This window comes from Macrobrachium rosenbergii, chromosome 9 (genome assembly GCF_040412425.1).
Source record: "Macrobrachium rosenbergii isolate ZJJX-2024 chromosome 9, ASM4041242v1, whole genome shotgun sequence".
NCBI lineage: Eukaryota > Metazoa > Arthropoda > Malacostraca > Decapoda > Palaemonidae > Macrobrachium > Macrobrachium rosenbergii.
Genome location: NC_089749.1, coordinates 42,020,739 through 42,045,855, shown reverse-complemented (window position 1 = coordinate 42,045,855; position 25,117 = coordinate 42,020,739). Strand labels below are relative to the sequence as shown.

General features: G+C 42.0%; 1 protein-coding gene across 1 annotated transcript in view; it reads left to right on the top strand.

The window, feature by feature from the left end:
- fws (four way stop) overlaps positions 1–25,117 on the top strand; it is a 100,180-nt gene that overhangs the window by 67,890 nt on the left and 7,173 nt on the right. Inside the window, 1 exon segment of the mRNA XM_067108952.1 lies at positions 14,892–15,004. Within this exon segment, the coding sequence (XP_066965053.1) occupies positions 14,892–15,004 (113 nt within the window).

Here is a 25,117-nt window from a genome sequence, read left to right as displayed (position 1 = left end):
TATGCTGACCTTCTGTACCTTCTGATAGATGTCCTGAGGGAGCTGCCTCAACCACCTAACCTTCTGGTGCAGGAGTGCAGTGGAAGGTGCCATAAAAATGCAGCTGCCCTATGGCTTCATTGTTGGAGGCTTTCCAACAATTCTTTAGAAGGAAGAGCATTTTGAGAGACTTTGCAGCAGCCATCACAGACACCTCAGACCCTCTTCTGTCGAAGTGGACAGAGTACTATCGTTGGTGATGTCAGAGGGATCATGATCCTCAAGATGTTAGTGAAGGGGATAGCAGACTTCATGGTCTTTCTCAGGTGAGGTAAGGTCCTTTTCAGTGACTGCTATCAAAGGTGGTAAAGAGCAGCCCTCACACAGGTATTCCAGCTGAGGGTATTAACCTGTTGAGATCCTGGGAACTTTCAGCCATCATCAGGGCCTTCCAGAAGACGTGTCCCATGAGGGAGGTGCGAGTAACAGAGTGGGACATTACCAAGGTCCTCACAAGCCTGCAGGAGCCCCTTATGAGTGCTTTGACAGGCCTCAGACAGGGACCTTGCTTTGAAGCCTGTATTCTTCCTGGCACTTGGTTCTGCCAAGAGGGTCAGGAGTTGCATGGCCTCTCATGTCGTCACCCACCCCGAGGTTGGTCTTCCCTGTCACTGCAGTATTTGGTCAAGACCGAGGACCCCTCAGTCAGGGCTGTAGATTTTTGGTCGCACATGGGAGGAACCACTCCTGCTGGTGCTGGAGGTGGGTGTGTGGAAACAAGCACCAGACCACTACCTCCCTCTACTTGAGGGATTTAGCTGACAATTCTTTTAACACTTACACTTTGGACCCATCACATTGTGGCCCCCCCTCCCTGAAAGGGGACCCATCACAGGGGACATGCCATTAGTGCGTTGAGATGTAGTGGTGAGTACAGGACAGATGTCCTAATGTTACTTTTCATGGCTAGGCCTGTTCCCATGTTGACCTGAAGGCAGTGCCATGAAGTAATTCCCTCATACACTGGGCACGTCCATTGGTGAGTAGCAGGGACAGATAGATCGTCCTCCTGCCTAAGAGTCAGTTTCAATTTATGAAAACATAGGTTTGTATTCCTGTCAGAACAAGTGGCAAGTTTTTAAAGTAATTTGTATTTTTCCTAGGATACAAACCTATGCTCTCATAAGGTTATTTCACCCACCTCAGCTGCCTCTCCAGTTGTCGATCTATTCCCAGCAAGGGCGTAGGATTGGGCATAGTGACGTATTCATGCGGTGGACTAACTAGGCCTTCTGAGGTTGTGAAGGCACGGGCCAAGGTGATAGGACTTTGCTTTTCAGTCAATGACAGCTGAAGCACGTCTTGTGCAAGAAACTCCCTTTATGAAAGTGTAGGCTTGTATCTCAGGAAAAACACAAATTTCTTTAAAAATGTGTAATTTCTTGTAACTTTTTGCTTTTTCTTCAAGTGGATGGGACTCTGCTGAATGAGTCTGAAGCTTTGACTGTAGTTGGTGTAATTTTTGACTCGCATTTTAGCATTGAGAATCATTTAATGAAAGTGTCGGCAAATGCTGAATGGAAGTTAGATATTATACATAAGGCCTCATATATTTTGGACAGTGATAAAATTTTCACAGCCTCTTTTAGGTTATTTGTCCTTCCTTTACTGGAATACTGTTATAGAGGGATGAGTAAATTTTTTTGTATTTAGCATTTCCCAACGTTTTGTGTGAGAGAGAGAGAGAGAGAGAGAGAGAGAGAGAGAGAGAGAGAGAGAGAGAGAGAGAGAGAGAGAGAGAGAGAGAGAGAGAGAGAGTGAGTGTAATTGTCGTTGTGAGTGGTTCGGTTGTTGGAGTTCGTTTAGGGCGCTGTCTGTCTGTCTGTCGGGAGTTTTTCGGTTTTGGGGAAGTCTTGGGCAGTTGAGATCAAACCTTGAAAGTGGACGGGAGTTCGTCTGGTTTTTTTGTATTAACATTAATGGTTCATGTGTCTCTTCTTTTTTTTTCGTTGTTGTTGGTGGAGGGTCGGTTTAAGTTTTGTATGTGGTTTTTGTGTGCTGTGATTGGCGACCGTGGACCTTTATCCATCTCCAGCAACCGAAGATCAGGGTGAGTGTTGTGTGTTGTTTTGTTTGTGGGTTAGAATTCCGCCACATAATATTTGGCGCCCAACGTGGGGCAGCTGGTATTGCAGCTGCAATTGAGATTGGTGGCTGGTAGTGTGACTGAAGAGAAGGATGGAAGAGGAACTGGTGAGGTTGAGAGAGGAGAATACGTGGTTGAGGGGGTGAGAATGAGAGATTGAGGAGTCAGTTGGAGGAGATGGGGGAATGCTAAGAAGTGCAAAAGAAGAAATGAAAGGGGAGATGAAAGGGTCAGAAGAGAGAATGGAAGACAGGATGGTAGAGAGGATGGATAAAAAGTTGAGGGAATGATGAAAAGTGTGGAAGAAATGGTGAAAGGTATGTTCAAGGGTGTTTTTGGAGAAGGGGCTGTTGGAGGCAGGTCCTCTGGAACGTGTGAAGGGGCAAGAGAGAAAGAAAAGGAGGAAGAAGTGAATGGGCGTGAGTGATGAAAGTGATGTGGGAATAGGAAGTAAGAAACGAGAGAATGAGAGGCAGGGTAAGGAAAAGGGGAATGAAAAGCAATGGAAGGAACAGAGGGAAAGTAAGGATAAGTCAGGGGAAGAAAAAGGGAAGAAGGGAAAGGGAAAGGAAACTGGTAAGAAGGGTAAGGAAGTGGGAAAGGCAGGAAAGGAGGGAGAGGGTGAAGGCAGTAGTGATAGTGAGGTGGATGGAGGTGAGTGGATAAAAGTGGATAAAAAGAGGGGAAGAAGAGTGTAATGAGTAAGATGAATGTAAGTGCGGAAGTGGACTCTTTGTATTCGGAAGTGGGTATGAAAGGACAGAGTGAAAGTGAGAAAGAAGTGAGAAAGGCTATGTATGTGAGGGAGGTACCCGGTGTGAAAGGTGTAATGAGTATGGAAGTAGGGATGTGTATGATTTCTTTAGGAGTATGAAAGGTTTTGTCAGGATAAGTATGGGGAAAGTAAGAGAGTGTGGGCATGAGAATTAGGAGAATATTTGACTGGGTTTTTGCTTGATATGTATAGGGTTGTTATGAGTGTGGGAGATGTTGAGTATGACAAGGTGAAAGCTAGACTAGTTGAGCAAGCGAGGCGTATGAAAGCAGTGTTAAGTATAAGAGGAAGAATGAATTTGATGAGGCAAGAATGAAAGCTGGGAAACCTTGTCACTGTATGCTTGTAGGCTGGAGACGTTGGCAAGGAAGAAGTTTGGGGATGATGGGATAGATGAATGTAAGGAGTTAGTACGGAAGTTGTTAGGGACAGTGCCAGATGGAGTTAGAGAATTTGTGAACTTGAAGCGGAAGGAGAAGAAAGATGGACGAATTAAAGGTTGACTTGGGGAGAAATTTTGGAAATTGTAGAAGATTATGAGCTTGACAGGGTTATAAAGAGAGCAGAAGTGTGAGTGTAAGGGCTGGGGTAGATGAGAGAGTGCCAGAGTTTGGAAGCTTTAGGGATGCAGTGTTGAGGGGCCCAATGAGAATGGCCGATAGTGTAATAGATAGGAGTGTAATAGCAAGTAATGTAGAGGTGCCAGTGAGGATGAATGGTGGGTTTGTAAGGGAACAACGGGTTGGATGGGTTAGGGATAGTAGTGTACAAAGGGGAAGGTCGGTGAGTGGAAGTCGAGCGAAATGTTTTAGATGTGGAAAGAAAGGACATACAAAGAATGAGTGTAGGTGGGCTTTAGGAGCGTGTTTCGGGTTTGGGCAATCGGGACATTTGGTAAGTGAGTGTACGAAAGATAGGGGTGTTAAATGCTACAGGTGTGGACAGGTGGGTCATATTGCTAATGGTTGTAGGGGTACCCAAGTGAATGTAATATGTGGCAACTGTGGTAAGAATGGGCATTATGCGAGAATGTGTTCAGAACCAAGAGCGAAGTGTGTCGAATGTGGAATGGAAGGGCATGTATCAAGTGTATGTAGACGAAAGAGGGTGACTGTGACAGCGAATTCGGGAAACTGAGTGTGAAGGGGGTTCAAATGGGTGGATCCTCCAGGATGCAAGCAGTGTATGTGATGCATGTACGTGAGGGGTTGTTGCATGAGGAGGATCAACAATTGGTTTTGATAGAGTATGGTAGAAAACGAAGAAAGGGAAGAACGTAAGGAACGGTATGAATAGAACGTATAGCATATGCGGGTTTGATATAACTGAGTTGACTGAACATGTAGGGGTGAGTGAACGGTTGGAGGTGAGGAAAGTGTAAGAGTAAGAGAGCGTAGCAGTGATAGACGAGTGATTGAAAGCATGAATGAATCGTTGCAAGAATTGGAAAGGTCAATGAGCGAATGGGATGGGTTAGTTGAAGAATTGGGGAGGTATTTGGGAACGAGTTAGAGGGTATAGATGAGATTGTGGATGAAATTGAGAGTGGTAATAGTGAAGAAGATAGCGTGAATCTGAGAGAGAATGGAGGAGAAGATGTGAATTTTGAATGTTGCTAGAAGAGAGAATGATTCTGAGAGAATGATTGCGTGCCTGGCATGAACGCAATCTAGAGGACCTGCTAGTGAGCATCCGTGGGTGTTGCGTAAGGCGATTTGAATGCAGTGTGAAAGGTGTTGGTTGGGAAATGCTAAAGGGGGAGAATTATAGAGGATGAGTAAATTTGTTTGTATTTAGCATTTCCCAATGTTTTTGAGAGAGAGAGAGAGAGAGAGAGAGAGAGAGAGAGAGAGAGAGAGAGAGAGAGAGAGAGAGAGAGAGAGAGAGTGTGTAATTGTCGTTGTGAGTGGTTCGGTTGTTGGAGTTAGTTTATGGCGCTGTGTGTCTGCCTGTCGGGAGTTTTTTCGGTTTTGGGGAAGTCTTGGGCAGTTGAGATCAAACCTTGAAAGTGGACAGGGAGTTCGTCTGGTTTTTTTTGTATTAACATTAATGGTTCATGTGTCTCTTCTTTTTTTTCGTTCGTTGTTGGTGGAGGGTCGGTTTTAAGTTTTGTTTGTGGTTTTTGTGTGCTGTGATTGGCGACCGTGGACCTTTATCCATCTCCAGCAACCGAAGATCAGGGTGAGTGTTGTGTGTTGTTTTGTTTGTGGGTTAGAATTCCGCCACACTGTTCTCTGTTGTGGATGTCTGCTTCTGACAGAGATTTATCTGTTTTAGATAGAGTGGTTCTTGGTAGTAGGTTTCTGTTTCCTAACACTAGCTGTTATGACTTTGACCATCGACGGATGGTCTCTTGTTTGTCAGTTTTGCATAAGTTTTATAAGTTATCACAATTGATCCCTAATACTCTTTCCTGCCAAGAGGGACCAGATTTGCTGAACAGCAGCACCATTATGCAGTAAGTATGCCTCAATGTCAAATTTGTCAGTTTCAGAGGTCTTTATTTCTCACACTGTTGGACTGTGGAACAGTTTCCTTGAGAATGTTCTGCTATTAGAACCTCAAAAGTTCATGCTAAAATATCATGCATTAATACTCTAAAACATTTCACCTTGTATTTTACTAATTTATTTATATTTTTATCTATTTATTTGTTATTTTTTTCCTTTTCTAATAACTGATCTCTTCTTTCTGCATACCCCATTATCTTCTGTAACTTATTTCAGATGAGCACCATATCCTTTATAAGCTTGAATTTCAAGTTAATGACTCCTGTACATTTGTTCCATATGAAAAGGGTTTATCTTCTGAATAATAATAATAATAATAATAATAATAATAATAATAATAATAATAATAGGTCTTATAAAAAAGGATGGCTGTATTATGTGAATTTATCTTATATAGTGTCTCTTCTATCTTCTTATGATTCGCTTTTCAGGCTCAGCGATGTTAGTCCTGCAACTGGCTGATATTCGTGTTGGAAAAGGATAGTGTGGGAAATATGGGAAGTCTTTTTTAAAATATTCAATCAGAAATCGTTCGTCTGGATTCAGGTTCTATTTTTTAGGTAACGCCGACATGTTTCGACCACGCCCAGAGGATGACCAACGAGCTGGTGAAACATGTCGATGATACCTAAAATAGAACCTGAATCCAGACGAACGATTTCTGGTTGGATATTTTAATAAAAGACTTCCCATATTCCGCACACTATCCTTTTCCAACATGAATATCGGCCAGTTGCTGACTAACATCGCTGAGCCTGAAAATTTTAATCATAAGGAAGATAGAAAGGACACTATATAAGATAAATTTTCATAATACAGCCATCTTTTTAATAAGACCTGTTTAAAAGAGGGTCTACTCCTTCAAATAATAATAATAATAATAATAATAATAATAATAATAATAAATAATAATAATAATTAATAAATGTGTGCATGGCTACATCAGAAGCAACCCGACACAAAAGGATACAGAAGCAGACTGGTTAACACCTGGAATGAGAGAAGTAACACCCCTCAAACAGAACAGAGGCTGGCAGACCAAGTAAGGAACATAAAGAAAAAGAACTGGCTCTCCACAACAGGAACTGAAAAGAGAAATAACACCCAGCAACGAAGGACAAGAAGACGAACTGAGAGACAATGACACAGAAAATGACAGGAATGACGAGCTACCAAACAATGACACACGAGGAAACACCGAAGATGTAACAGAGAGGTTGGAATGGTTGGAAAAGATCAGACAATGGATGGAGCCAGATACAGAAAGAACAAAGATCCCCTCCATGAAAACCTACAACACAAAGAAACTAAGGAAAAAACAAGTGAAGTTAATGAAACAATGAGACTAATCCACACCACCACTATCACAGAAACAAATAATCTGGCATATGCAGGAGCAAGACTCTTAGTAGAGCTCATGGGGATACAAACACCAGCTTCACCATCACAACCAACCCAACAGAAACCAAAACAGCAACCGCCTTGGAAAAGGCACCTTGAAAAACAAATCGTGGCGATGAGATTTGACTTGAGCAAACTGAAAGAGATGGCAGAAAAGAGGCTAAGAAGCAAGAAAACGAGAGGAACTGAATGAGAAATACAAAGTAAAGGAGAAGGGACTAAACAACACAATAGAATATATAAAACAAGAGGCTTAAAGCCAAGGCACATATGATCCAATGGTACATGAACAGGAATAAAGGATACCAACAGAACAAACTCTTCGGAACCAACCAGAAAAGACTATACAACCAACTAAGAGGGGAAGACAACCACCTGAAGCCGAACCAAGTAAGAGACTCTGGGAACACACATGGAGCAATCCAGTATCATACAACGAACATGCAACATGGCTCCAGGAAATCAAAGCAGAAGAAATGGGGAGAATAAAACAAAGGTTCACTGAGATCACAGCAGACACAGTCAGACACCAACTAAAGAAAATGCCCAACTGGAAAGCCCCAGGTCCCGATGAAGTCCATGGATACTGGCTCAAAAACTTCAAGGCCCTACACCCATGAATAGCAGAACAACTCCAGCATTGTATCATAAACCACCATGTGCCCAAATGGGTGACCACAGGGAGAACATCATTAGTACAGAAAGACAAGAACAAGGGAAATATAGCAAGTAACTACTGACCTATCACCTGCCTACCAATAATGTGGAAGTTATTAACAGGTATCGTCAGTGAAAGGCTATACAACTACCTAGAGGACACAAATACCATCCCCTGCCAACAGAAAGGCTGGAGAAGGAAGTGTAGGGGCACAAAAGACCAGCTCCAAATAGACAAAATGGTATTGAAGAATAATAAGAGAAGGAGAACCAACCTAAGCATGGCATGGATTGACTACAAGAAAGTCTTTGACATGATACCGCACACGTGGCTAATATAATGCCTGAAAATATATGGGGCAGAGGAAAAACACCTCAGCTTCCTTAAAAATACAATGCACAACTGGAATACAGTACTTACAAGCTCTGGGATAAGACTAGCAGAGGTTAACATCAGGAGAGGGATCTTTCAAGGCGACTCACTGTCCCCGCTACACTTCTTAGTAGGCAAGATTCCCATGACAAAAGTACTGCAGAAGAAAGAAGGCAACAGAATTAACCATCTGATGTTCATGGATGACATCAAGCTGTATGGTAAGAGCATCAAGGAAACAGATACCCTAATCCAGACTGTAAGGATTATATCTGGGGACATCAGGATGGAGTTTGGAATAGAAAAATGTGCCTTGGTCAACATACAAAAAGGTAAAGTAACAAGGACTGAAGGGATAAAGTTACCAGAGAGGAATAGCATCAAACACATAGATGAGACAGGATACAAATACCTGGGAATAATGGAAGGAGAGGATATAAAACACCAAGAGATGAAGGACATGATCAGGAAAGAATATATGCAGAGACTTAAGGTGATACTCAAGTCAAAACCCAATGCCGGAAACATGAACGAAAGCCATAAACACATGGGCAGTACCAGTAATAAGATACAGCGCAGGAGTAGTGAAGTGGACGAAGGCTGACCTCTGCAGCATAGACCAGGAAACTAGAAAACACATGACAATACACAAAGCACTACACCCAAGAGCAAATACAGACAGACTATACATAACACGAAAGGAAGCTGGGAGAGGGCTACTAAGCATAGAGGACTGCGTCAGCATCGAGAGCAGAGCACTGGAGCACTGGGACAATATCTGAAAACCAGTGAAGATGAGTGGCTAAGGTGAGCATTGGAAGGAGGACTGATAAAAGTAGACAAAGACCCCGAAATATACAGACAGGAGACTGGAAAGCAGAACAGAGGAATGGCACAACAAACCAATGCATGGACAGTACATGATACAGGCAAAAGAGCTGGCCAGTGATGAAACATGGCAATGGCTATAGGGGGGAAAACTCAAGAAGGAAAGAAGGAATGCTAACAGCGGCACAAGATCAGTCCCTAAGAACCAGATATGTCCAAAGAACAATAGATGGAAATAACATCTCACCTATATGCAGGAAGTGCAATCGGCAAGACGAGACCTTAAACTACATAGCAAGTGAATGTCCAGCACTTGCACAGAACCAGTACAAAAGGAGGCATGATTCAGTAGCAAAAGCCCTCCACTGGAGTCTGTGCCAGAAACACCAGCTAGCTTGCAGTAATAAGTGGTATGAACACCAACCTGAGGGAGTGATAGGAAACTATCAGGCAAAGATCCTCAGGGACTATGGTATCAGAACAGATAGTGTGATACGTGCCAATAGACGAGATGTGACTTTAACAAAGTCAAGAAGAAATTATCACTAATTGATGTCGCAATACCATGGATCTCCAGTATAGATGAGAAAGAAAGAGAGAAAATTGATGGATGAGAAAGAAAGAGAGAAAATTGATAAGTATCAAGACCTGAAAATTGAAATAAGAAGGATATGGATCAAGACCTGAAAATCGAAATAAGAAGGATATGGAATATGCCAGTGGAAATTGTACCCATAATCATAGGAACACTAGGCACGATCCCAAGATCCCTGAAAAGAAATCTGGAAAAACTAGATGCCGAAGTAGCTCCAGAACTCATGCAGAAAAGTGTGCTACTAGAAACAGCACACAGTGAGAAAAGTGATGGACTCCAAAAGAGGCAGGTTGCAACCCAGAGCCCCACACTATATAAACCACCCATAAATAGGATGACTGTGATAGACAAAAAAATAAAAAAATAAGAATAATAATAATAATACAGAGCTGGCAACAAGCTAAACCCAATGGTTACTTGCTCTGTTGCAAACTGAATAATCCACTGTTTGCCAGTATATAATGTACCACCCACCATAGACATAGCCCTTGCAGGCATAAAGTTAAGTTTAGGTGCTTGTCTGACATTGCAAAATAAGCAACATACTCTTGGCAGCCAACCATGTCTTTTGGGTCGAAGGTTTCAGTGGGAGCTTGCGGGTAGGAGAGTACATCTTCCCAGCAGATCTCGGGCAGAGAGTATTCCCCTCCTTTTCTGAGCAGATTCCATGTCCTGGCCTGTACACCAAGACACTGGAATCCAAGATTTACCCGTTTGACTCCTGTGATGGAGATCAAGAGTCATTCACTGGGAGAATGCCTTCAATAATGGCCATGAAGTGGACCTAGCCACTGAGCTTTCCCTTTTGAACCCAGAACACCCCGGGCCACTACTTTTGATTTTGAATGAAAGGGATCCATTGGAAAAGAATAAGGGCTCTCCTGTGCAATAATTTGATGTTCAGGAGGAACCCAACACAGCTCATCCTCCTCCCACTGAATTTCCTGTTCCTTGAAAGGATTATTGTTTTTCATTAGTCTCCCAAGCCTTTGCTGGGCAGTGATGATGCAGCAGCCAAGATCCAATTTGCCCAGACATTGGTTCCTAATAAGGAGATTCCATCAGAAGCTAGGTTAGAGTTTCAAAATAAGTTGCACAGCATCAAGAAAGCGCTTGATACTGAGCACAACTCTATCAGAGACACTGCTTAGGATTCCAGACAGGAATTCAAGACAGTCTGGACACTAGATGTTCTCTCCAAGACTTTTTTTAAGTCCTGCAAAGAGAGACTGGGAACTCTTCAAAAGCCACCCATATGGAGATTGGGTCTCTTGTGGAGAAATTGAGGTCCTGGGGGCAGACTAACAAAAAATCCAAGGCCAAAGAGTAGTAGTCTGTCACCTAGATCCCTTTAGAGTCAGAAGACTCACTGGGGTATGACCTTTGTGCTTCTACAATTCCAACTGGTTCTGATACCATGACCAGTTCAGACTATAATCCCTTGATGCTGGGATGATCAGGGACACCAATACTCACCCTTGGTACTTGTAATGATAACTGCTGGCATGTTGCCTCAGTGTGTATCCTTTTGCCAGATGGCAAATACCTCATCAACAAAAGGAAAACAGTGATTGAGGTGGAGTACTGTATATGGAATTGTGGGACAGAGCTGCTTTCCCAAATGTAGAATGGCACTTGGGTCCTCCTTCAGTATGAATTTAGAAACTGTCAAAGAAGACAGTCATCCTCTTTGCTAGCCATTGAGATAACCCTTTTTTCTGGTTTAATGGAAAAATGGTACCTCCACAATTCTTGGGAACCAGCACACCCTTTGGGTGGCACCAACATTCTGCCCGTTCACTTATATAACAGTTAATCATGTGAAGGCAGAATTTAAAAACTTTAGTTACTGGGAAATGTGAGACAATGGCATAAATAACACTGTTTATTTCTGTTATCCCAGTATCTGACAGGTTCTCAAAGTAACAGTAAGTATACCTCAGTTTAACCAGACCACTGAGCTGATTAACAGCTCTCCTAGGGGTGGCCCGAAGGATTAGATTTATTTTGCGTGGCTAAGAACCAATTGGTTACCTAGCAATGGTACCTACAGCATATTGTGGAATCGAACCACATTATAACAAGAAATGAATTTCTATTACCAGAAATAAATTTCTCTAATTCTTCATTGGCCGGTCAGAGAATCAAACACGGGCCCAGCAGAATGCGAGCAGAGAACGATACCAACCCATCTAACAAGGAACAGGGTCCTCAAAGGAATGGACAACATTAGTCCTTCCTTTTTAGTGGTAAAAGCTCCCACACTGCATGGCTGCCCAGGAATTTGGTGCCCCTAAGGGCAAAACTCAGATGAGACAGCCACTTCTAAGTTCCATGGAAGGCTTCATCTCATTTCTGTCATAATCTCATTCTCTGTTCTGTAGGTGACTCTGAGGGACCTCCCCAAGTCCTCTAGGACTGCTTTGGCTCAAGTTGCAAACTCCTTTATGTGGACCCTTTGGGGGCACTCTACTATTTCAGAGAATAGTTCCCTAGAGCCCAGAAAGCAGCATTGGTAGGCTCCAACATATTGCTCATCCATGTTACCCTGCTGTTACATTCTTCCCTGATATGCAAAAATTTCTTTTGAGGACTCTGTTGTACAGATCTCATTGGATGAGCCCATCAACAGAATTGTCTTTTCTAGGTAAGGTGGAACCCTAAGAAGGTATATTCTAGGAGTTCCACCCCCATTCCCCAAACCCAAGGAACCTTGGTATAACCTGGGGCTGTATGACCTCCAGTTGCTCCTATGGTATTTCTTAGCATCAGAAGATTGAGCAACAATTTACTTTCAAGAAAGAGACATATTTGCCTATCGAGGGAAAGGAAAAGCAGCTCCCGAATGCCTTTTAAGGACAAAGGAAAAGGTCAAGCTCAGTAGGACTTGCCAGGTTGGGGTTGACTTCTACAGAATTACTTGGAGTGGAAGCCCTCCCCTTGGGGACTCGGCATCATCTGCAATACACTGACGTGGCCGCGGTTCCACTCCCCCCCCAACTCCTCAAAGGTGTTTTTTTTTTTTCAAACAGTCATACCGCTCTCTGGAGAAATATACAGAAGGCTTTCCTGAAGGGAACCATAGAAAAAGACTTGTTCATTCATCATCAAGCGTCTCTTTAGCATCCCCAAGAAAGACTCCCTTGAATGGAAAATGATCCTCAACCTATCAAAACTGAACAAGAGCGAGTTCAAGAGTTCAAGAAACCACCAGAGAGGAGTGCTTATGAAACCTGCGACTGGTAAACATTAGACTCTAGTCAGGTTTCCTGACTAACTGGGATGAACCCGCCTCACCCAGCCTTCATTTTGTGTGGCTGGGATCTTGCTGGAATGTGCTTTAAGGCTGGTTGTCTTCTCAGTCAGACTCAGGCCAGAATAAGGAAAAATCTAGTCCTTGCTGTTTCCATGACAGTTGGACTAGATCTTGTTCCTGTTTATAGTTCAAGTCTCTGGTGAACCTAGTCCTCAAACTACAACTAAAGGACATGATTGGAGTCTGGATTTCAAAAGCCTGACTAATGCTTCATGATAGTCTGCTTGTGAAAAGATATTCCAGCCATGGACCTGGGAGGGTGTTCTAGCTAAACAGGTTGTTTTGACTCCCTCTGTGTGCAGGTAGTTAAACACATGGATGCTTCTCTGACAGGGTGGGGAGGGTTGTCAGGAGCTAGGAGATGGTCATCTGCTGTAAGGAGTGTCACATCATTCTCTTGAAGGGAACCCAAATCTTGTTTATCCTAGACAGCGTGACACAGATGTATCCTATACAGGCAGTCCCCAGTTTACGACGGTTCGGCTACTGACGTTCGAGGTTCTGACGCTTTTCAAATATATTCATCAGAAATTATTTCCCGGCTTCGACGCATGTTCTGGGGTTACGACGCGTAAATGACGCCAATCCGACGGAAGAAATTTGGCCCCAAAACGGCAGAATAATCATAATTTGAAGGTTTTTTTGATGTAAAACTCAATAATAATGCAGTTTACGTCGTTTTCAATGCACCCAGAGCATTAAAAGTAAGGTTTTCTTATGATTTTTGACGATTTTCGACGATTTTCCGGTTTACGACGATTTTCGGGTTACGACGCGGCGCAAGAACGGAACCCCCGTCGTAAACCGGGGACCGCCTGTATATGGTTTTGGCAAGGAAGTGGTATTTGTCATCAGTCCATTTTATGAGGTTGCTCAGCAAGACAAGAGACTCCTGTCAAGGCAGACAGCATATTTAACCCAATTTATATTGGACAAACCTTCCTCCAAAGTGATTGCTGACTTTGCTTCCACATCTGAAAGTGGACCTGTTTGCTGTACCATCAACTTCCAGTGTGTGTAGGTGCGTTTTCTGAACTTGGACATTTAGTCAGTAGTAAGAGACATATAGGATTGGAACAAATGTAGGCCGGTTTGGTTATTACTTAGTGACCGAAGCTAACCTTAGTTATTGGTTTGTTTGTGTATCCAAGACATGAAGAGGGAAAGTCTTCAACTTATCTCTCTTACTGAGCTGGGACCTTCACACATTGATTTTCTAAATCTCGTCTTCCGTGAAGATTATTCATCTAACATTGCAAGATACCTGTGGCAGAAACTATAGACTTCACCTGTCCTGCAATACCTATCCACATAGCAAAGATGTTGGGTTACCTCCACTTAAAGAGCCGGGTTGAAATTATGATTCAAACAGTTTTAAATTTTGCTTTATCCACTTGTTGAGGACATGCACCTTAACACTACAACAGTGATAATGTAGAGAGCTGTGTTGTCAGAGCCCTTGGTCCATAGATTTGCCATAGATTCCAGTACAGTACAAAAGTTTTGAGCTTCACCCTCTGGTCCTCTATAGTGCAAAGACCCGCTCCTGTAAGGGGTCCTATTCTCTTGTCCTCCGCTAAGGTTCTTCGGCTCCTAGTCTTCTCAGTTCAATGATCCCAGTACTGTACAATCACAACCTGTATGCTCCAGGAGTCAGGTTTCTTGACTGCCTTGGTGTCAGGAGACATGATCAGTGAACTTTGCTCTGTTAGACTGGGACAGCATTTTTCACCCACACCACTAGTCATCTGTTGTCCCTTGGCCCATCATTCCTGGCTAAGAATGAGGACCTTTTGAAGAAGTCCGTACTCTTCTGCAGGAACTCTGTATTACCTATAAAACATTATGCACTGTCAGGTCACTTCAGGTACCTAGATGTCACTGCTACCTTCCCAGATGGTCTTTGTGTACACCCTACCACTAATTCTTTATTAATCCTGAGTGGGAATCCGTAATCACTCACATGACTTTATCATATGCTGGTTTTTGATCATTGTTGTTAGAATTTGATTAGGTAGCTGGGCCATTTAGTTACCTGTAAGTTTTTTTATGCTCCTTTGAGGATGACCAGCAGCTACGCTATAAAAAAAACAGGGTTTGTTAGGAAAACCTATTTTTGGAAGTCCCAGACTGTCCATTTGCTCTGGTAATATCCCTATGGGGTAAAATTCTTTTAAGGAAACTGATTTCATATGTACAGTACTTTACTAAGTTCTAGACTAGCTGTATATGGTTGCATGGCTTATTTTCTTTGTATTTTAAGTATGAAAACTGGGTTGAGTTGTCCCTAACTTCTTTTTCTGAATTGTAGGCGTTGCCCACCATAGATGCCTTGATGTCTTCAGCTGTCCAGCCACTGTTTTCATCCATAACAGATGCTGTTGAGGCCATCATTCTTACAATGCATAATGAAGACTTTTCAGGGTAAGAATGCATACATTTTTCTTGAGAATTTAATAAATTATGTAAAATTTGTGTAAGGGCTCGTTTGCTATGTCCTGGATAATTTTACATGTACAAGAATATCTCTTTCCACCAAAATAAGAGTTAAAATATTAAACTCATGTAATTTCTAAGTACAAGTAATCCTTCAGTTATCCAGATTGCCATTACCGAAACTCAACATTATCCAGCACACCCAGACCAGGGACCAAGGCCCCAAAGATATATGATAAATATAAATTTCATATAAGTAACTTACCAAGTATTGTAATTACATAGCTAAGGTTTCCACTTGTGCGGTAGCCTTTTTAGAAATTTGTGGTAGCGATTCTATTGTTTTGTGTAGGTGACAAGCCCTGCTCATTATCGGGGAACATGTGAAACAACCTGGCCAATAAGCTCACTTTGTTTCTGCCGGCTCTGATGTATGTATCGGTGCTTCGTGCGGCAGCTTTTTTCATGTTTTTCAATTGTATTGGCTGGATTTTGGTGAAGTGCATTCGACCCCCGCCTATTCGCGGTTCCGGATTCGTGGACTCCCCTATTCGCAGATTTCTCTGTGGAACATATGCGTGGTATTTTTCATAGAGAAATATTCTCAGATTACTGTATTGTCATATAATTTTCGTGACTAAATGCACTTTTTGTGATAAAACTATTAAAATATTCGGGTATAAGCATTTTTAGGGTTTTTTTTTTGTGTTTTGAACTATCAAAATAGGCAGTTATAAGCATTTTTAGAGGGGCTTTAAGTATTCAAGGATTTTAGCTATTCACGGGGGTTCATGGTAAGCATCCCCCACGAATACCAGGGTCAACTGTATTATTACTTTATTTTGGTAACCTTCAGAGCTTTTGTTAGCTTATTAGTTTTTTGGATCAGGTTCTTAGTTTTATAGAGTCATGTCAGATTCTAGCTCTTCTAATCTTCGCTGTTGCAGCGAAGGTTGTAAAACTAAGTTGACAAAATCTTGTTACAGTCTGCATTTGATTTGCAGTAAATGTAGAGGGCAAGAATATAGCAGGGAGCAAACATGTAATGACTGTTCTGATTGGGATGAAAAACAGTGGAAATTGCTTAGGTCTCACTTGGATAAATTAGGAAGGGATAGGAAGAGGAAAGCAGTTTCTAGAAACCACTCCTAAATTTAGTTTAGAAGCTAGTCCTGCTATTCCTTCTGCTCCTGTTCCCACTTTTTCTCCTAATACTGGCCCTCCTACTATTCATCCACCTACTCCTTTGCCTTGCTCCCTTGCTTCCAACCCTAATACTGTTGCCAGTTTAGAATCTAGTTTTGATCAGAAGATTAATCTTTTGTGAACACAGTGGCAGAATTAGGAATGTCATTGAAATTAGTGATGGACAAAGTGATCGCTGAAAAAGTGATGAGTGACAGTGTTGTGCAAGTGGAGGAGGTGGTTTTCCTAGACGAAGGTCACTGTCCTGCTCCCTTGAACCTGGGAGAAGACATACCGGAAGTCAAAGGGAGGCTGGTGGGGTTTGCCCACGGGTAGTCACTCCCTCGGTCAAGTCTGTTGCACGATCCCAGGTATCAGCAGACAGCCATTGGAAAGGTTTCTCATTGGATGTCTATCAGTTGTCTTCATGTTCCGACGATTCCAGTGTCGACAGGAGACACTGCAAACTATTCCTAGATTCGTTACATCCTCTTAAGCACCATTCAGATGATGTTGGTGGCCGTTCTGATCCGCTTCCTGTTAAGCGGTTTAAGAAGGCTAGCTTCAGCCCACAGCCTTCGTGTAGTTACACTGTGGAGCCTTCTGTCCCTGCCCCAGTCCAGCGTCCTCTTCCCTCCACTTTGGACAGTCCAGAAGCCTTCTCTTAGGGCGACCAGATTTCACAATCTGCTACTTGTGACTTTTTGGGCTACATTTGATTTGACTTGGCCTCTTTTATTCAATTTGGGCTACTTCCATTTATTTTTTATTATCATAATAATAATAATAATAATAATAATATAAATACAGGCAGTCCCTGGTTAACGACAGGGGTTCCGTGCCGATGCCATGTTGTAAGCCAAAAATTGTAGTAACCCGAAATATTGTCGAAAATTATAAGAAAACTTTACTTTTAATCATTTGGGTATTTTGTAAACGATGCAATCAGCATTTTAATTAAGTTTTTCATCAAAAACCTCCAAATTTTATATTTCTTCTGATGGATCGGCATTGTTGGTGTCATGAACTTGGAACATGCATTGTAACCCAAGAAATAATAATTTTTGATGAATGTATTTGAAGAGTGTTGTAAGCTCGGAACGTCGTAAGCCAATCCCATCGTAACCCAGGGACTGCCTGTAATATAATAATAATAATAATCACACCAATGGCCATACAATGCTCTTAGTCCCTTACTAGTCATCATGGAGGAAGGTCACACTGGCCGCTCGTACTCTCAATTGAGAGGAGGTTGCGCTGGCTGCTCGCACTCTTAATCCAGCCTGGCTTTTTGCCCGTCATTTCATTTGTACGATGCCAGTGCCACCAGGTGCCAAAAAACAGAGAGTACACAGGGCTTGCTATGTCTGCCAACATACATATCGTTGACCACAGCAGAGAAGAGACACTCGCTTCCACTGCTGTGAATGTGATGTTCCACTATGTCCTGAACCATGTTTTGAAGAGTATCATACTCTTTGAAATTTGTAAAAGCGATAAAAAAAAAAAGTCATATTACTGAATAAAAAGTAAAATAAATTTGTTTTTGATATCAGCTTTGTAAGAGAAATTTATATAATAAGTTGTTCATATTAGTGAAATAAAAATGGATTAGGGGACCAAAAAAGTGAAAATGGACAACAACACTGCGAGCATTATGTCTCAGCAGCCAGCTGGGGGATATGCCCCTAATGTAAATGTCTAATTTTGGACCTTTAAACATGGGTTGAGTGCCTTTTAAGTGCTGTTTTCTTTCTTTTGGGACCATTTGGCATTGGTTAAGCCAAAAAATTAATTAAAAACTTTTTGTAACGTGAGGGAGTAGACCATGTTTACAAGTATGTAACCTCTTAGGGTTAAACAAGGTGGTTAGGTAGTTAACTATCATCCAATTGGTGGGAGTCCTGCCCACCCATATGGTAAGCATTCATTTTGCTCTCGCCACTGCTCTTTGAGGTGCTGTTCTTCTTCCCTCTGCCCTGCCTGCCGTTTTGCTTTGTTTTCTTCAGTTATCCCAGGTGGGAGTCCTGCCCACCCATATGGTAAGCATTCATTTTGCTCTCGGCCACTGCTCTTTGAGGTGCTGTTCTTCTTCCCTCAGCCCTGCCTGCCGTTTTGCTTTGTTTTCTTCAGTTATCCCGATGGGATTGTTCTTTGTTTGTTTGGGGAATATATCATTTGTGATTGTTTGTGTGTTTGTGTATCGAGAATTATGCAAACCCACGAATCATGTGATAAACCTACCCTGGTTAATGCCTCAAGACCTTGCAATCGCTACTGCTCGACTAAGGTGCAGAGGGCATGACTGTAACCCAGAATCTGTGTAGTGAGTGTTGTGACTGGTCTCCTGTGCAATAGTTGAAGTTCTCGCAGAGGGGGAAATGCAAAAGGAAGGTCTCCAAGGTGTCGTCCAGTGGTAATATGCCCCCGGCGACGCCATTGGTTGCCAGTCCTTCCTTCCTCCTGCGGAACTCCTGTGCTTTGCAGTTACTCCTACAGAAGTGATCTCACCTTCGTTGTCTGTTTGCTTCCTCAGGCGGAAGTTGACGTTGAGAAGCAGGTGGCCAGGACAACCTCTGCTTGGTAATCTCCATTCATTTTGGGGGTCGGGGTAGGTCCCCTTCGGAGCTGGAGGAGACTGCCGACCCTAACCCAACTTGTGTTTCAGGAGTGGAGGAGAATGAGGAACTCCGGGAAACTTGGCACACTCTGGGCCTCCCGGGAGTTCCCTTGCTGCAGGGCATGTTGAGCCACCTGAAGACTTTCTGTCCTGTGTTGCCCCCCGTGACTCACGCTGCCATAACAGTTAGTACTTCAACTGTTACAGTGTCTGCTATGCCTTCGGTGTCTATGAGTGTGACCACTCATGCCCCTCCATTGATGACCCCTGCTGTGGTCCACCATGCGGTAGACCACCCTTTTAGGATTGCTGTTTCTGCTCCCCCCTCCATTGGGGATCAGTTCCTCCATGCTCTCCTGAAGGTGTTGAAGAAGAGTCAGAAGGTGTGTCTCTGTTGTCATTGTCTACCATCTCCTATATTTCTTCCAATGCTCACATTCGGAGGAAGAAGAAGGTAGCTACTTCCGCCTGAAAGAAGTCCTGCCATGGGTCTTCCGAAGGGTTGCTTTCCTCCACGGGAAGGCAGAGGAATCTCTCGCTGGCTCTCCCAGGTTTTCAAACACTGGGGCTCTGCCACGGGTCTCGCAGAGATCCCATGACTCAGGAAGTTATCTTCCAGGACTAGTGCAGTGCCTACCTCTACATGTGTCTCTTAGACAGACACTTGGGTAGAGGGAACACCCATTGATTGTCAAGGACATGATTCGGGAGCCCCAAGTGCTCAGACCTCCAAGGAGGACCATGTCACCCCAGGTACTTGGGGTTTAACTAAGCCCCGAGTCACCAATGCCCAGTACCTTGGAGTCAGCTTCAAGGACTGGTTCAGGCACTGTGAGAGAGAAGGAAGGTAAGCATGCAGGTGCTGCCTCACCCCCTGCCAGTGCTTGCCCGAGTACTCAGCCAGGCTCCCATACAGGCGCAGCATACCTGAGAGTCTGTGCACATGGTGAAGCTTTGAGGAGAGTCCCCCCTGCATGTTCGTGTAAGCCCATTTGCTCTCCTTGGGACAGCCTCCCCCATGTTCTTGTGTGTGGGGTCACTCTCCTAGAACTGTGCAGCCATCGCCACCGCTGGTTGGCCATCCCCCACAGCCTTCTCTTGCTGGGGCTTCGGCTTCTGACAGGACAGCGAAGAATGCTCTGTCCCTCTCACCTGTCGCCTCAACCTCCTGGGGTCATACCAGGAGGCATGAGCAGGATAGAAGGGTTGGCAATTGGGATGTCTCACCCCAACGCAGCCCTACCACGAAGGGTTCGGTCCTCAGATCAACCCGATGGTATGCCCTAGTGGTTGAGAAGGGACCTGGGGTTTCTGCCGAGGTTCTCCCTCCTGCAGGGAGAGGAGATCGGGAGGAACGTGTCCTGGAAGGACCTGAGGGTCCTCTTCCTCAGGATTTGGACACCCCCGAGATACAGAGGATCTTTGCAGAGATCATTAGGCTGCTGATTCATCAGCACAGCGATCTCAGGGAAGGGCCATGGCTGCATCTGTGGATCATCCATCTCGCCTCAAAGCCTAATGGGGACTGAAGAAGGAACAGGCTTCTGTGGGCTTGCCGTGGTCCACGCTTACTGAAGGTGTCCTGGAACAAGTAAACTCTGGTATCTGGGCAGGAGAGTTCTCTTTGTTCCAACTGCTTGGATAAGCTACTTCCTCCTCTGCCTCAACAAAAGAAATACTACATGCCCCCAGAGGAGTCACTGCCGACGAAACAGGTTGACCTGGACTTGGTTCGCTGAGGTCCAGGTCTGACGCTGCAGCAGCTTGGCGTGTAGGGTATCACCCTCACACAACAAGAGGCAGTGAGCCTGGAATCTTCTATCATGGCAACATTCCAAGCAGTCTCTTGGCTGGACCTGTGGTCTTTCACAGTGTCTAAGGTCGCCTCTTCCTGGGGTTCTATCAGGGGAGGACTCTACATTTGGGAGACTGTGCCAGTTGGGAAGCAGGGATATTACCTACCTGGCCCACCAGACGACGGCGAATGTGTGGGTGAACTTGTGTTGAACTACCAGTTAGTTTAGGAACTTACTCAGATTCCTCCCTCCAAGGAAGTAAGCCCCTAACTATACAAACCTGAGGTCTTTACAGTTAAATGCCCACTTCATGCCACTCCTCATTCTGATACCTGGGCCGAAAGGCAAAGAGAATGCTTACTGTCTGGGTGGGCGGGACTCCCACCAGTCGGACGGTAGTTAACTACCTAACCACCTTGTTAAAAAGTTACAAACCCTTTTCCAGCTGCACTGAAGCATATCCCTTATATAAAGACCTCAGGTTTTTATAGTTAGGAAAAATGCAAATTACTTTTAAAATTTGCCATATTTTTTTCAAAGTGTATTTATGCAGTTTATTTTGTTACAAATATGGGGAAAAAAGATAGATAATTACCTTTTGCATAAAGTCTAAAGTGTAAAGTGTGATTGTTGTTTATAAGCATATTGAGTGTTTACAGTTATGTATGTGGTATTGACAATGTTAGGTAAGGAAGGGTACAGAATTGCTCTTGAACACCCCTAGATTTTTTTTTACTCTTCCTTATCTGGATTTCGGAATTGTCTGACAGGCCCTTGGCTCTATTAATCCGGATAATTGAAGGATTACTTAAGGTTATTTTCATAAGATAATTTACTCATAACATCAGCACTCATACTAGATTACTTACGGTACTTTGTGGTGCCTTGTCACTGCCAATTAGGCTTTCACTGTTAAGATGAGGCTTCTTTGTGTCCTGCTCCTCAGAGATCCTTCATCCCCTTTAACCCTTAAACGCCGAGCCTCTATTTACAAAAGTGTCTGCCTTATGCCGGCAGCGTTCGGGAGTTAGCACCGAAGCGGGAAAAAAGTTTTTTCGAAAAAATCACAGCATGCATAGTTTTTAAGATTGAGTTCATTTTTGGCTCCTTTTTTTGTCATTGCCGGAAGTTTAGTATGCAACCATCAGAAATGAAAAAAAATATCATTATCATATATAAATATTGGAATATATGACTGGGAAAAAAAATTTCATATATAATTGTATACAAATCACGCTGTGAGCAAAACGGTTAAAGCTAATGAGTTATTGTTCTTTTCATTGTATTGTACACTAAATTGTGATGATTCTGGTATATAAAAAATTGTAAAACGATCAAAGCAACACTGAGAAAACATTATCACAAAATGATACGTGAATTCGTAACGTGCGGACGTAAAAAATGTTTTTTTTCAAAAATTCACCATAAATCGAAATATTGTGCTAGAGACTTCCCATTTGTTGCAAAATGAAGGTAATTGATTGAATATTACTAGACTGTAAGTGTTTTAGCTTACAATTGCAGTTTTCGACCATTTCGGTTGAGTTAAATTTGACCGAAGGTCGAATTTTTTCTATTTATCGTGATTTATATGAAAATATTTCAAAACTGATAAAAGCTACAACCATGAGTTATTTTTTGTTGTATTCTACATGAAATTGCGCACAATTTCATGTATAAAACTTTATGTAACGCCTGATAGAAAACGGTGCGAAAATTACGACAAGGTGACTAAAGAAATTCTGAGATTTTCAGCCGAAAGTTACGGCGTCGGACGTAAGAAAAAGTTTTTTTAAAAATTCACCATAAATCGAAATATTGTGCTAGAGACTTCCATTTTTGTTGAAAAATGAAGGTAAATGATTGAATGTTACTAGAATGTAAGATTTTTAACTTACAATTGCATTTTTCGACCATCTCGTTGAGTCAAAGTTGACTGTAGGTTTAAATTTTAAAACTTATCGTGATTTATATGAAAATATTTCAAAACTGATAAGAGCTACAACCATGAGTTATTTTTTGTTGTATTCTACATGAAATTGCGCACATTTTCATGTATAACACTTTATGTAATGCCGTTAGAAAATGGTTCTAAAATTACGACAAGGTGACTAAAGAAATTCTGAGGTAAGGAAAAAGTTTCTTCAAAATTCACCATAAATTGAAATATTGTGCTAGAGACTTCCAATTGGTTGCAAAATGAAGGTAAATGATTGAATGTTACTAGAATGTAAGAGTTTTAACTTACAATTGCATTTTTCGACCATCTCGGTTGAGTCAAAGTTGACTGTAGGTTTAAATTTTGGCACTTATCGTGATTTATATGAAAATATTTCAAAACTGATAAGAGCTACAACCATGAGTTATTTTTTGTTGTATTCTACATGAAATTGCGCACATTTTCATGTATAACACTTTATGTAACGCCTAATAGAAAATGGTTCTAAAATTACGACAAGGTGACTAAAGAAATTCTGAGATTTTTAGCAGAGTTACCGCGTGCGGATGTAAGGAAAAATTTTTTTTTCAAAAATTCACCATAAATCGAAATATTGTGCTAGAGACTTCCAATTGGTTGCAAAATGAAGGTAAATGATTGAATGTTACTAGAATGTAAGGGTTTTAGCTTACAATTGCATTTTTCGACCATCTCGGTTGAGTCAAAGTTGACCGTAGGTTTAAATTTTGGCACTTATCGTGATTTATATGAAAATATTTCAAAACTGATAAGAGCTACAACCATGAGTTATTTTTTGTTGTATTCTACATGAAATTGCGCACATTTTCATGTATAACACTTTATGTAATGCCTAATAGAAAATGGTTCTAAAATTACGACAAGGTGACTAAAGAAATTCTGAGATTTTTAGCAGAGTTACCGCGTGCGGACGTAAGGAAAAATTTTTTTCAAAAATTCACCATAAATTGAAATATTGTGCTAGAGACTTCCCATTTGTTGCAAAATGAGGGTAAATGATTGAATGTTACTAGAATGTAAGAGTTTTAGCATACAATTGCATTTTTCGACCATTTCGGTCGAGTCAAAGTTGACCGTAGGTTTAAATTTTGGCACTTATTGTGATTTATATGAAAATATTTCAAAACTGATAAAAGCTACAACCATGACTTATTTTTTGTTGTATTCTACATGAAATTGTGCACATTTTCATATATAAAACTTTATGTAACGCCTAATAGAAAACTGTGCAAAAATTACGACAGTGACTAAAGACTTTCTGAGATTGTAAGAGCCTGACGCCTTCTCCTCCAAACACGTGTGTGTTCGTGTGTTCGTCGTCCATCGGAGTGGTAAGACGTTTGGCGTCTTCACAAACAGAAACATACACACAGTTTGATACAGAAGATTTGTTGGAACATTATGAGTACATGATTAGAATGCTTGCATGGCAATGCAAGTAGTGGTGATTGTACATACATCAAGACAACAATGGTTAGGGAGAAACAGACGGAAATATTGTGTGGTTGAAATCGTGTTCCTTTAGAGAAAGAAAACGAGATGCTCTTGTTGTCTTGTCCACTCCGATGGACGACGAACACACGAACACGTGTTTGGAAGAGACGGCGTCAGGCTCTTACAAAATTTTCAGCAGAGTTAGCTCGGACGTAAGGAATAAGTTTTTTTCAAAAATTCACTATAAATCGAAATATTGTGCTAGAGACTTCTCGTTTGTGGCAAAATGAAGGTAAATGATTGAATATTACTAGAATGTAAGAGGTTTAGCTTACAATTGCATTTTTTTCTACCATTTCGGTCGGCTCAAAGTTGACCGAAGGTTGAAATTTTGGCACTTATCGTGATATATATGGAAATATGTCAAAATTGATAAAAGCTACAACCATGAGTTATTTTGTGTTCTATTCTACATGAAATTGCGCACATTTAAAACTTTATATAATATATAAAACAGTGCAAAAATTACGACAAAGTGACTAAAGAATTTCTGAGATTTTCAGCAGTTAAGGCGAACGTAAGAAAAAAGTTTTTTTCAAAAATTCACCGTAAATCGAAATATTGTGCTAGAGACTTCTTGTTTGTTGCAAAATGAAGGTAAATGATTGCATATTACTAGGACCATTTTGGTCAATTGCAGTCAAATTTTGGTCAAGTGAGTCAACCGAAGGTTGGAATTTTGGCACTTATTGTGATTTATATGAAAATATGTCAAAATTGATAAAAGCTACAACCATGAGTTATTTTTTGTTGTATTCTACATGAAATTGTGCACATTTTCATATATAAAACTTTATGTAAAGGATAATAGAAAATGGTGCAAATATTACAACAAAGTGACTAAAGAATTTCTGAGATTTTCAGCAGAGTTAGCTGATGCCTTTTTTTGGAATAAGAAAGAAATTCGCGCATGCGCAGCTGGGTCATGCTTGTGAACAAAACAACAGCGTGATCCATGAGCTCCCAGCATCCCTCAAGGTGCATGATTTAAAATTTTTCGCAAACGAGGCCTATAAGTATTTTTCCAC